This window comes from Callithrix jacchus, chromosome 6 (genome assembly GCF_049354715.1).
Source record: "Callithrix jacchus isolate 240 chromosome 6, calJac240_pri, whole genome shotgun sequence".
Classification (NCBI taxonomy): Eukaryota; Metazoa; Chordata; class Mammalia; order Primates; family Cebidae; genus Callithrix; species Callithrix jacchus.
In genome coordinates, this window is record NC_133507.1 from 153,933,139 (window position 1) to 153,946,749 (window position 13,611).

The 13,611-nt window shown below is 42.6% G+C and overlaps 1 protein-coding gene across 3 annotated transcripts in view; it reads left to right on the top strand.

The window, feature by feature from the left end:
• The window catches only part of EIF4E2 (eukaryotic translation initiation factor 4E family member 2), a 31,612-nt gene that overhangs the window by 4,613 nt on the left and 13,388 nt on the right, over positions 1 to 13,611 (top strand). For 2 of the 3 annotated variants that reach the window (XM_008999708.5, XM_008999709.5), the window contains exons 2-6: positions 1,372 to 1,486; positions 2,503 to 2,637; positions 7,826 to 7,930; positions 9,977 to 10,129; positions 10,226 to 10,362. In XM_008999708.5, coding sequence (XP_008997956.1) covers positions 1,372 to 1,486; positions 2,503 to 2,637; positions 7,826 to 7,930; positions 9,977 to 10,129; positions 10,226 to 10,362 — 645 coding nt within the window. Of the gene's footprint in view, positions 1 to 1,371; positions 1,487 to 2,502; positions 2,638 to 7,825; positions 7,931 to 9,976; positions 10,130 to 10,225; positions 10,363 to 12,081; positions 12,348 to 13,611 lie in introns of those variants that run through there. The other variant, XM_002749901.6, reaches the window with a different exon arrangement.

A 13,611-nucleotide genomic window follows, 5' to 3' on the forward strand; every position in this document is an offset into this window, starting at 1 on the left:
TCCAGCCCTAGAATAAATGGCTTTCTTATTATCTTTCCATTTATCTTTTTGTCTGGATCCAGTGATTTTTTTAGGTGTACCTGAAAGCCTTTGAGTAGTTTCGCTGCTCATAAAAGGGTAATCCCTAAAGTACGTTTGACTGCTTATGAAGTAAGAACATATTCACTCCTTTTTCAGTCATTTATTTTTCCTTTTGATTTAGCATTTATTCAGCATCTTCTAGTGCTGCATGTTAAGGCAGCATCTTGCCCTGGGTGCTGGAGATGCCGAGATGAAATAAGACACTGCTCTAAAGGACCTCTGTCTAGTAGGAAAAACGGACATAGGAATGGCATGGTAGACTGAAGGGGTAGTGTTTGCAAATGGCACCAATATGGGAATATAGATTGCTAGAGGAGGCAGGAAGGAGGATCCTGGCTGGCGGGAGTCAGATTCTAGAGGGTCTTACATTTTGCTGAACTTTATCTTAGAGGGTAGGCATCAAAAGGTAAGAGACAATTACAAGTTTAAAGCATGGAAGTTAAATGTCAGATTTGCACTTAAAAAGATAATACTGGCCAGGCACAGTGGTGCTTGCCTGTAGTCCCAGCTACTTGGGAGGTTGAGGTGGGAGGATCGCTTGAGCCCAGAAGTTCTGGCCTGTAGTGCACTATGCCAACTGGGTGTCTGCACTAAGTTCGGCATCAATGTGGTGACCTCCCGGGAGCGGGGGACCGGCCCAGATTGTAAATGGAGCAGGTCGAAATGCCTGTGCTGATCAGTAGTAAGATCGCGCCTATGAATAGCCACTGCACTCCAGCCTGGGCAACATAGCGAGACCCCATCTCTTAAAAAAATGTATATTAAAAAAGATAATGCTGGTGAAAGGATGCACAGAGAGTACGAGATTTATGTCTGGAAGACCACTGAGGAATTTATTATATGATCGAGGTGTCAGGAGAAGAGCCTAAAGTAGTAACGGTGGAAAAGTGTAGAAGCGGCAAAGTGGATAGTAGGTTTGTAACCTTCATTTGAAATGCCAAAGCAGTTAGTCTTCTAGAGACTCTTCTCATTTTTTACTCCATTTTTGGCAGGGAAAACAATCCCTTAAACTGTCTACCTCCAGCAGTCAATAACTGGTTCTTCGTGTGGCTTTTTAGAAGACTGAAAGGCAGTGCTTTCTGGAGCTCACAGGTTAGCTGATGGGCATTTCATTTTTGTTTAATCCTCCTAACTTGCCTGTCTGTATTCTCTTGCCCTTCTCACATCTCAGAGCCTGCATTTGAGTGACTTTGGGTTGTTTACATAGTAGTTCATATGACCTGGTGGCTTTGTTCGGTAAGTAAGAATTGACTTGGTCACAGAATTGTATTGTTTTGCCTTTGTATTCAGTTTGAAAGATGATGACAGTGGGGACCATGACCAGAATGAAGAAAACAGCACACCGAAAGATGGTGAGAAGGAAAAAACAGAGCGAGATAAGAGTCAGAGCAGCAGCAAGAGAAAGGTGAGTTTTGCACTGCACAGATGTAGTTGCCTTTGAACTTGAGATTTGATTATCTTATGGAATCTGTTTATCTGGAAGATACCAGATTAACCTGACTAGCATCCTGTGTTGGAATATCTTTGTTCTCAGAAAAACACTGTGCAATCATGGATGTTCATTTTGAGACCTAGAGCTTTTCTCTCACCACAGGATCTTGAGATGGTGCCTTGCTTGCAGCATTCTCCTAGCCTGACATAGGGGAAATTAGCCCTAGAGCTTCACAAGGTTGTTAGCTGCTTCATAAGCCACTGCTGAGGGTTCCAAATCCTACACACTCCTTGAAATTTTAGTCAGCATTAGTCTAAGGTGAAAGCAATTTGGAAAAGGGAAAACTTGGTGAATGAGAGAGAGAGAGATCAATTTTTTTCCTTGAAATATCAAAGCAATCGCTAATTCATTTATTCTACAATATTGAGTAACCCTCCAAGGGCAAGCCATTTTATGCTAGATGCTAAGAGGACACAAAGGTGAATGAGACTGTGGCAGGGACTTACATTTAATAGTACCAATAATAACAATGCTGACATCTGTTGTGCACTTACTGTGCGCCAGGCACTGTGCTCAGCATCATGTATTTGTTAATTCATTTGATCCTCTTGTTATTATTTTCCTCATTTGCAGGTTTGAAGATTAGACACAAACAGGTTAAGTAACTTGCCTGTGATGAATCTTATAGAGGAGGCAGTGCTTGAACTAGGCATATGCTCAGATAAGATACAAACATGAATACCTAGTATTATATGAGGGAGAAAATTACAAAGGCCATAAGAACACAAGTGTTACAGGAATTTAGAATCAGTTAACCACTGAGGAAATGTACTGTGTGAGCAGAATCGTGGGCACATTGCAGGTAGTTAAGGTTGTATTTACTCTTTTAATTGTGGGAGTGGTAAGGATTGACACTGTAAATTGTTCTGTCAGTCTCAGACAATGTGGCAAATGCCAGGACTCACACGCCTTCTTTACTTCCCTCCCAGGCTGTTGTCCCTGGACCGGCAGAGCACCCCCTGCAGTACAACTACACTTTCTGGTACTCCAGGAGAACCCCCGGCCGTCCCACCAGCTCACAGAGCTATGAACAGAATATCAAACAGATTGGCACCTTTGCTTCTGTGAGTTCTTGGTGGTTTAATAACGTGCGCCTTGACATTTCATTCATGCCTGTATTGATATGATGTTTATTTACCTTTCTAGTAACCTATTTAGGATTCTGGTTTCCTTAATTTACTGACCTGAGGCTCCGAGGTCAGATTTGTTCAATCTTAGGTTTCTCACTAGATATCCATGGTTAACATGTAGTTATCAACAAATATGAGAATTGTCGAGTTGATCAGAAGGGCATAATACAAAAGTACGGGTTTGGGTTTTTTTATTTTTATTTTTTTAACTGAGACAGAGTCTCGCTCTGTCACCCAGGCTGGAATACAGTGGTGTGATCTTGGCTCACTGCAATTTCCACTTCCCAAGTTCCAACAGTTCTCCTGCCTCAGTCTCCTGAGTAGCTGAGATTACAGGCGTGCATCACCATGCCCAGCTAATTTTTGTATTTTTAGTAGAAATGGGATTTTGCCATGTTGGCCAGGCTGGTCTCAAACTCCTGACTTTAGGTGATCCGCCCACCTTGGCTTCCTCAACTGCTCACATACAGGAGTGAGCCATAGCACCTGGCACTGTTTCTTTTTGTTTTTCAGGGTTTTTTTTTAAGTAGGTAGTTAGGGAGTCCTTACCAAGTTAAAAGTGTCATGAATACCAAAGTTTATAGTACATGGTGTCTATCCTCATGAAGTTAGACAGTAAAATGAAAAATTTTGAAAGTTTTATAGTTAAGAACCTTCCATTAGGGTTTTGGCTGTGTTAATGATAATGCGTAAATGTTTTTCTTGTGTTCAGAAAGAAAATGAAATCTCTAATAATTGCTTTTGCGGATAATGTCAGTACAGAGAGCCCAGACCATCTCATCTCTCTCCCAGGTGACTTGGTTTGTGTACCCCAAGAATCCATCTCCAACTAACCCCACGCCAGTTGAACAAATGTTATTATGTACCCCCTGTATGCTGTACATTCGATCTCTAGGCAGAATCAAATGTGGGGTTTGTCATTTTCTTGACATTAGTGAAGTATTAGTCCTATTTGAAATGCAGAAACTAGAAAAGAATTCTTCAGTAGGAAATACAACAACAAATTGCTAAGGAGGAAGGACACATAATACGTATTAAGTTTATGTAATTTCCTTCAATCATTATGATAGCCTATGAGGTCAGTGGTATTAATCTATATTTTACAAATGAGGAAAGTAAAACTTGGGTTATATATCTGATCTAAAGTCTCAAATTGGCAGGGCATGGTGGCTCATGCCTGTAATCCCACCATATTGGGAGGCTGAGATGCGAGGATTGTTTGAGCCAGGAGTTTGAGATCAGCCTCATCAACATGGTGAGATTCTGCCTCTACAAAAAGCTTTTAAATTAACTGGCTTGGAGAGATGGGGAACATTAGAAAGAAAAAAAAAGGGCTGGCCATGTTGGCATGGACCTGTGGTCCCAACCACTCAGGAGGCTGAGGCAGGAGGATCACTTGAGCCCAGGAGGTTAAGACTGCAGTGAGCCATGTTCATGCCACTGCACTCCAGCCTGGGCAGCAGAGATGACCCTGCCTAAAAAAAGTTTTTTAATTTTCATAATTCACTGGATTAAGTTGGGGAGCCAGTATAATTGAAACTCAAGTATAGAAGCTTCTCGATAGCTGAATTCATGGAGGTGCCTGGAGGGTGTCACACCTGGAGGGGCCATAGAAGCTCCCTGTGCCTTTCTCCACACCTTCCCCTATACCCTGCCCTTCACATCTCTTCATCTGTATCCTTTGTTTATAATAAATGACTAATGTAAGGTACCAAGAAAGAATAGTCTTTTTCAACAAACAGTGCTGAGACAACTGGATCTCCAGGTGCAGAAGAACGACTTTGCATTCCTTCCTGACACCCTACACAAAAATTAACTAAAAATGGATCATAGATATAAATGTAAGAGCTAAAATTATAAAATTCTTAGAAGAAAATATGAGTAAATCTTAATGACCTTAGGTTAGGCAAAGCCTTCTTAAATAACACACTAAATGCACAAGAGCAAAAGATTAACTATTAGGCTAGGCATGGTAGCTTATGCCTGTAATCCTAGTACTTTGGAAGGCTGAGGCAGGAGGATCACTTCAGCTCAGGAGTTCGAGACCAGCCTGGGCAACATAGTAAGACCCCATCTCTATAGGATTTCATCAAAATTCAAAACTTTTCTGCTTCAAAGGACACTATCAAGAAAGTGAAAAGATAAGCTACAAAATGGGAGAAAATATTTGCAAATCATGTCTAATAAGGAATTTGTATCTAGAATACTCTTACAACTCAGTAATAATCTGCTTAATATGAAATCAACATCATTACTCTGCTGAGCAGATAAAATTTCAGCCCAAAGCAAAGATATTGTTTAGTTCACCAGTGCTATCTTAGTATCAAACAGCTTTGTTAAAATAATATAACTAGTTTGTGCACTGGTTCATATTTGGTTCAAGAAATACTTGTTGAATGAATTCCAGACCCTAGTAGGCTTCTAAAAGGAATAAAGGCACAGATCCTGTCCTTGGGGAAATAAGATGTGCCCAAGAATTTCTAATACAGGGTAGACAATAAGTTGTGCTATGGGAAAGCATGTAGAGTGCTCTTGGAGTTTGGAGGAAAGAAGGATTTGATTCCAGTTTGAGGAATACTGCCTTGGAAGATACAGGTTTACTACTGATTTTAAAGATTTTGGTCAGGCCTGGTGGCTCATGCCTATAATGCCAGCACTTTGTGAGGCCAAGGAGGATCGCTTGAAGTCAGGAGTTCAAAACTAGCCTGGGCAACGTAGTGAGATCTTGTCTCAAAAAAAAAAGGTGGGTTGCAATTTTATTTCCCTTTTGTGAAAAAGCATATATGAATACCTGGCTTATACAAGGAGGGTTTTTCTTTTCTTTCCTTTTGACATATATGTTAAGGAGTGGTTTATCATCAGGACTGTCTTGGGTTAAGGCTTCATCACTGCTCACTGGATGTGTGACAGTATTTAAAGTCTGTCATTTTGACTCTGTAGGTCTGGATCTGAAAAATAGAAATACAGTCTGTCATGTAATTCAGACCTCATTAGGAAATGGCTCACGATGTTAAATTCATCACAAAGAAATAATTACATGATGAATCCTTTTATTGAATTCAAAGCAGCGTTTCCCAGTGATTCTTAGCCTAATAATTAACAACATTTAAAAGTTACTAAAGTCAGCATGATTAGGAAGGTATCATCTTGAAATGGAAAGAGCACTGGACTTGGTCATCAGAGCTAACCTCTTCTGGTGCTTGACTGTCTGGGTTACAGCAACTCTTGTAACTGTTTTCTCAACTATAAAATAAGTAAAGTTGTTGAGATTATTTCTGAGGTCCTTTCTACACCTCATATTCTGAGTCTGAATGCTTATTTTTTGGTTTCAGTTAGAACTATCCAAATAAATCTTTTAAAGTTTAATAATACTTCTTAGGCCAGGCATAGTCCCAGAACCTTGGGAGGCCAAAGAGGGAGGATCACTTGAATCCAGGACTTCAAGACCAGCTGGGCAACAGGTTAAACTTCATCTCTACCAAAAAAAAGTAAAAAATTAGCTGGGCATGGTGGTGTCCACTTGTCTCGGCTACTCGGGAGGCTGAGGCCAGAGGATTGCTTGAGCCTTGGAGGTAGTGGTATAGTTGTAAGATTGGAGGAGACTAAAGTGTTGAAGTGATTGTTGACTGGGGAATTGGAAATGGTTGGTATACTTTCTCCTTTCCACGCCCCTTTCAGTTCCTTATTCACAGTGAGCCACTAGTGGGTGTACTTGGTTCTAGTGGAGAGATGTGGTTTTTCTGCAACTATGTTAGGGTGGATAATGGTTTAGATTATTGCTGATTGTATTCATATGACCAGTTGCTATCCCAAATCACTACATGCAGTTAAGCTTAGCAGTTGCTGAGATATGAAGCACTGCTTTGAAGTCCTATAGTTTCTGACTTCTATTTAACATGTAAGATGTGTCACATATTCTTGTGCTAGAGAGGAACTAAAGGGACAGCCATTTCACACAGTGTAAGGTTGATTTCTCCTTGGGTGCTCCTCAGATCTAGAAGTATGACCTGAATCTTGTCTACTCAATACCCATTGTCAGCTCCACAATTATGGTATCTTGCTATATGTTGATATCGAGCTCCTCAGCAGGTTGGCAAATACTAGCTATTTCTCATCAGACTGCACCATGTTTTCTCTTTCCTCTTAAAGTGTACCTCTTCACTGGCCAGTACTTAGTAGGTATCCTCTGTGAATAAGGAAGTTATTTCTCCTATCAAAACACTAATGAGCCTGTAGTCCCAGCTACTCGGGAGGCTGAGATAGGAGTATCACTTGAGATCAGGAGTTAGAGGCTGTAATAAGCTATGATCATACTGCTGTATAGACCCTGTATCTTAAAAAAAAAAAGAGTGGGGGGGGATGACACTAATAAGCAAAACGGGACTACTGTGATGAATACAAATAAGCATATACTTGATAGGAAAATATAAATCTAGCTTTCTCACAGGATTGTGAAGGAGAGGCAAGGAGAAACCTTTTTCTAGCTAAGAAGAAGGCCTTAAACTCTAGCTATAAGAAGCTAAGTCCTGTGTGATTTTGGATTGGCCCGGTCTTAGCGTGATGTGGAGTGGTATGTGTGGTATACGTGCTTGATTCTGTCACTTATGCTTAGTAACTAACAGCTCTAAGAGATATTTCACTCAGCAAATGCTGTGTTGCCAGTTAAACAATCTTTGATCAGTAAGTGATTTGGTTCTAAAAAATGCATTCCTGCTGAGGCTGTGTGGCACTTAATATACCTCAAGGCTAAAGAGTTTCCATTGTGCAAAAAGCTGTCTTCTTACTGCACGTGATGACTACCCCGCAGCTTCAGTGGGAAAGTGCATATTGACATGGTTTCACCAGCTGAAGGTCCTGGCTGAGCCTAGCATTTCTCACCAAAGATTTTATTCTTGTATTGCCAATGTTACATGTTTTCTTTTGTCAAACTAGTTGGTAGGCTTTTCCTCTAACATGTCTTCCCTCAGAATGCCACAAATGAGAATGAGTCCTCTGAAAAGGACAGCCTGTAGTATAGTGTCTTCCATGCTTATGTTCTTAACTTAATCTCAGTCTCTGGATGCATTCAAAGAAAAAGAAAAGACACCAACACCTTTTTTACTCTGGGGTCTTGTCTCTGCAGGTGGAGCAGTTCTGGAGGTTTTATAGCCACATGGTACGTCCTGGAGACCTGACAGGCCACAGTGACTTCCATCTCTTCAAGGAAGGAATTAAACCCATGTGGGAGGTAAGGACTAATGGCCTCTGATTGCTTTTTTGAGCAGGTTTGGGTTTTTTTGTTTTGTGTCTTAGCCCTCCCAAGGTTAAAAGTATTTTAAAGTTTTCTCTCAAAACTGCATCACTATCTGGTATATCCTTGGAACTTGAGCCTCTAGAGAAATACACTGATGCTATTTTTTGTCTGTGTGGGTTGATGCTGGGTGTTTTTTAAAGATGGTTTTATGACTAAAATGGTATTAGAACATTAAAGGATTTTTTTTTTCAGTTACTCTTATCTTTATAGAACTTGTTTGTATGTGTGTGCAATTTTTTTTGTCTGTTCGTTTGAGACAGGGTTTCGATCTTGTTATTACCCAGGGCTGGAGTGTAATAGCACGATCTTGGCTCCCTGCAACCTCCACCTCCTGGGTTCAAGCTATTCTCCTGCCTCAGCCTCCCAAGTAGCTAGGACTACAGGCACGTGCCACCACTCCTAGCTAGTTTTTTGTATTTTTCATAGAGATGAGTTTGAGCCACTGCGCCCGGCAGTGTGTGCAATATTTTTATGTTGTACACATATGATTAAAGTGGGTCAGAAAATAAGCTTAAAGGTAGTAACTGGAGACCTAGAACTGTTTGCAGAGCCAGTATTCAGTTGCGCCCTGGTGTAATGCATCTTCTATTCTGATGTCATGTCATTTTTCTAGAAGACAAATGTGGTCACATCCACACCGCCCATCTTATACAGCTCCTCATTGCTCACATGATCTTGCACCTAATTTACCTTTTTCTTTTTTTTTTGAGATGGAATCTCACTCTGTCACCCAGGCTAGAATGCAGTGATGTGATCTTGGCTCATTGCAACCGCTGTCTTCCGGGTTCAAGTGATTCTTCTGCCTCAGCCTCCCAAGTAGCTGGGACTACAGGCACATGTCACCACACCCAGCTAATTTTTGTATTTTTAGTAAAGACTGGGTTTCACCATGTTGGCCAGGATGGTCTCCATCTCTTGAGCTCATGATCTGCCTGCTTCAGCCTCTCAAAGTGCTGGGATTACAGGGGTGAGCCACCATGCCTGTCCTCTAATTTACCTTTCAAGCCTCATCTCCCACCATCTCTAAATCTTCCCTTCTCTGCAGGCGAACCCTTCTGTTTGCATTCCACAACTCACAATCAGTTTGTGCACAAACATGTTCCTCCCAGTGCCTGCAGTGCCCTTCACCTGCGTTTCCTGACTCACTCCTGGTGCCCTTAAGGCCCACTTCTTGGTGGGGTGTGGTGGCTTACACCTGTAATCCCAACACTTCGGGAAGTCAGGGTGGGGGGATCACCTGAAGTCAGGAGTTCGAGACCAGCCTGGCCAACATGGTGAAACCCTGTCTCTACTAAAAATACAAAAATTAATCGATATATTTGTGCACGCCTGTTATCCCAGCTATTTGGGAGGCTGAGACAGGAGAATCGCTTGAACCCAGAAGGCAGAGGTTGCATTGAGCTGAGACTGAGCCACTGCACTCCAGCCTGGGTGACAGCAAGACTCCATCTCAAAAAAAGGAAAGAAAAAAAAAGACCCACTTCTTGACTTTTCCAACTGTCTTATACTTCCTTAACTTAGTGTGCATATCTGTTACGGCAGCACTTGTAATTAGAGTAGCATTGCTGTAATTAAGATTCTTGGCTGTCTCTTCTACCAGACTGGATCTGAGTAGAGATTGGGGCCTCATGTCTGTGTACTTGGTATGTAGTAACACTCAGTACTTTTAGCAAGTGAAGGGATCATCTGTGCTTGAAATATGACATCATTTCATTTTGATTCCTAAAGTCTTTCCAGTAAAGGGGATTATTTTTAAAAGGTCTTTTAGCCATTTTAATAAATGGCTTATGCCGAGGATCTCAGCCCTGTTTTTCTATGTTTCCTCATTTTTTCTCTCACTAGTGCTACCATCAGTTTTTCTATAGAGTTGAATAATAGGACTTCTTAGTGTTTAAGAGATTCTTGGCTTTTTACTACCTTCATAGAAAAAAAAAGCTGTGAAACTGTATTTTAACTTGAGCGCTTTCTGTCTTTTTACAGGATGATGCAAATAAAAATGGCGGCAAGTGGATTATTCGGCTGCGGAAGGGCTTGGCCTCCCGTTGCTGGGAGAATCTCATTTTGGCCATGTTGGGGGAACAGTTCATGGTTGGGGAGGAGATCTGTGGGGCTGTGGTGTCTGTCCGCTTTCAGGTAAGGCACCTGTGGGTCAGGCTGGTTCCTTGTGTCGCCTTTGTTCTTCTCGCTGCCTCTGGTTTTCTTTGATGATTCCTTCTGTTCCTCTGGTAGGAGGACATTATTTCAATATGGAATAAGACTGCCAGCGACCAGGCAACCACAGCCCGAATCCGGGACACGCTTCGGCGAGTGCTTAACCTACCTCCCAACACCATTATGGAGTACAAAACCCACACCGACAGCATCAAGTACGTGTTGGGGGCTGTGGGAGGATGTGTCCCTAAGCTTAGCAGAAGTAGAGCTGTAGTTGGGCCCAGAGAAATATGGCCGGACAGGAGACTTACTTGTGGAGAAGGGACAGACCAGTCCTTCCCTCTAGGCCTTCTGGCTACTTGCTGCAATTCTTTGTCAGTGAGGCTCCCTGCCACCTTTACTACGAGGGGCTTTGTAGCAGAGAGAGCCCTGCAGAAACCCAGTTACACTGCCTGGGCTTGCTTAATTTCTACAGGCTGTCTTTGTCTTTCATACGCTAACCACTGTCTTAAAATGAAAGACAAGTGCTCTTCTTTTTCTTGCTGTTTTTTAAGATAATTTCACTCTGCCCACCCCCACCCCACTTCTGCATGTCTTTTTAACCTGTTAGCTTCAGTCTCTTTGTCCTGGGATATTGACTACCTATCAGGAGTGACTCCATTTCCTTGTGAATAGAGCTGACTTATAGAAGAACGGGGATAGTGTGTGTGTGAGAGGGCAGAACCAAAGGGAAGCATGAAGGCCACAGGGAAAAGAAGCTTTGCAATCTCACTAGGACTCAGGGAAGTAGAGCTCTCTGTCCACAGTCAGAATCACTGTTAGGCTTGCACCTTCAGTGATTGAGTGCCAGAAGTAAGCTCAGTTCTTGTGAAAAAGTTGTGGGGAGTGGCTGTCAGATTGTCTGAAAACTGGAGGGAGAGCTAGTCAGCAAGGAGGACCCTTAGGTTTAGTTTTCTCCTACGGCCCCGTACCAGTAGGTGCCTTTGACAAGTGTCTTTGCAACTTTGCTTCAGTTTCTCCATCTGTAAAGTGGGAGACAGTACTTTATCTAACAAGGCTATTGTGAGGCTGATTTAATCTTTAACTGAGGGTCCTCAGGTGGAGAATGCTTTTTACAGGGCCAAGTAGTAGTATTGCTGTCATCCTCATCATCATTAGTAAGAATATCATCATGTTGTTATTATTGAAGACTAGTAGTGAGCCCAGTGATTGTGTTCAGCAGACAGACCATTTGGGAATCTCTTTCCCATGCATCCACAGATAATGTGATGAGTGGAGTCGGCTTAAACCAGCTAAGTGCCAGGTTTTAAGTGGGAACCCTGCTATGGGAGTTGGTCCATGATCAAACAGCTAGTGATGACTCATCATAGTCACCAACAGTTGCTAATCAGCCATGGCCCTGGTTGCTTGCCTTAGCAGTCCTATGTTAGCATTGTTTTTCTCTAGGCACATTTTTCTTATTCTCTGTTCTGGGATAGAAGTAGCTTCTGACCTCTCGCCAGATTCAGTCCAGGCTGGAGATATCTACACCTTTTTCTAGGATTCTTGTTTTCAAGGTTTCTAAATATCCCCCACTCCCACTCACCCCCAAAATAAGCTGTTCACCTGGATAGGAGAGGGAAAGAGGTATTTTTCATCAATTCTCCCCTTCTTTGCTGTTCTCCCTTTCTAATACCATAAGATAGTTCTTCGTGACTTTTGTAGAAACATGTGTACACATCCTTACAGAGTTGAGGAGAGCCTGTGGGCTTTTTGCCTGAGTCTATCAGAAAGACTGGCCTGCTGCTCTCTGCTTTATCCAGCTGCCTCTGGGACTTCAGCCCTGTAGCTGTAGAGACCAGAAAACCAACCCTCTTTGAGACCCAGATGCTACTTTCCCTTACATCCCCCTCTCTTTCCTCTCCCAATGAGCCAACCTTTTGCACTTCCACTAGAATGCCAGGCAGGCTGGGCCCCCAAAGGCTCCTTTTTCAAAACCTCTGGAAGCCGCGGTTGAATGTGCCATGACCCTCTCCCTCTCTGGATGGCACCATCATTGAAGCTGGCGTCATCGGAGTCTCTTGTTCTGTTGGCGTGCTACCTGGAAGATCCTTCTGTCCTGGACAAGAGGAATTGGAAGAGCATTTTATGTTTTAAGAACAGGCTGACACGCAGCAGCTACAACAACAGCTGAGATCACTTAATAAATGGTGCTAAACTAGCTTGTCTCATGCTCTTGCTCTTTATGGTGCATCAAAGATGTGGCCTTTCGGACTCACTGTCACCATATTAAGGGATGGCACAGACTTTTCCATGGAGGGCCATCCGGGGAATGCAGCCTCATTTTCATAAGCCCATTGTGTAGTGTCATGTGGTATTCTGTTCCAGGACTGCTGAGGCCTGACATAATAAGGTGACATCTAGCTTTCAAAATAAGACCCCATTTTCTGGTAATTAAATTTGAGTTCCCATCTAGTCACGCCGATGACCAGAACAGAGTGATTTCTGACTTAGAATTCAGCTTGAAGGTCTGTTCAGGTTGGAAAGGGGGATCCTTGGCCTTTGCTTCGCTGACTTCCATTCGCCTTTACTTCAGAGAAATCTCTTACTTGGAGGTAAATCCCTGCTTCCGTCTGCGTGGCTGTGTGTATATAGCTTCTGTGCTTTGTGCTAATGGGGTTCTCTCGCTGGTGCCAAAGCTGCCCAAGCCACAGCTCTTTTCCAGCCTTCTCCCTCTGCTTTCCCTTTGGAGCCAGGACATCTTCCTCTTTGAGTTAGCCCTGCTTGCAAGATCTCATGGTTACAGCCCTTCCCTTTCTCCTGGGCCCGGTGTTACTGTGCATCAGGATCTGGGGTAGGGCAATGTCTTCATCCCGTGTGAGTTTGCTCTGTAGGATATCTGACTGTAGCACATACGGACCCCTTGTGTGCTTTGTGGCTTTAGCTTGTATGTGCTGCAGCTTGGCCTTTAGGCCCCTAACCTGCATGTAGAGTTTCAGCAAGCCTCATGCTACTTTAGGATTTCTTAGGAGCTACCACCAAAAACAAAAATAAACAATCATTTTTTTTTTTTTTTTTTTTTTTTTTTTTACAAACACTGGGTCAGGCTGCCTGAGAGGATCTGTGAAAGTGGCTGTGGATTTAAGGTTGAGTTTTCCAGAGTGGCTGTTCCACTCTGGCAATGATACCCTGTGCTTGTACTATCCTGACCTTCCCCCTGGTCTCCGTGTGGCCCAAGATCCCGCATCACACCTATTAGGATTAGCACTGTGGTCTCAGCATTCTAGGGGTGTTTGTGTCATTGCATCTTTGTTTAGTACATATTCAAAATTGGTTGAAGTACCTATAAAATGAGAGATTTGCTGGAATATGGAAAGGCCCATTCTCTATGTTTTAGTATTTGTCAAAGAATTACCCTGTCTGGCCTTTCCCTTATGCTTTCAAAAATCATGTTATGTGCATTGACCTTCATTTCAGCTGTACTG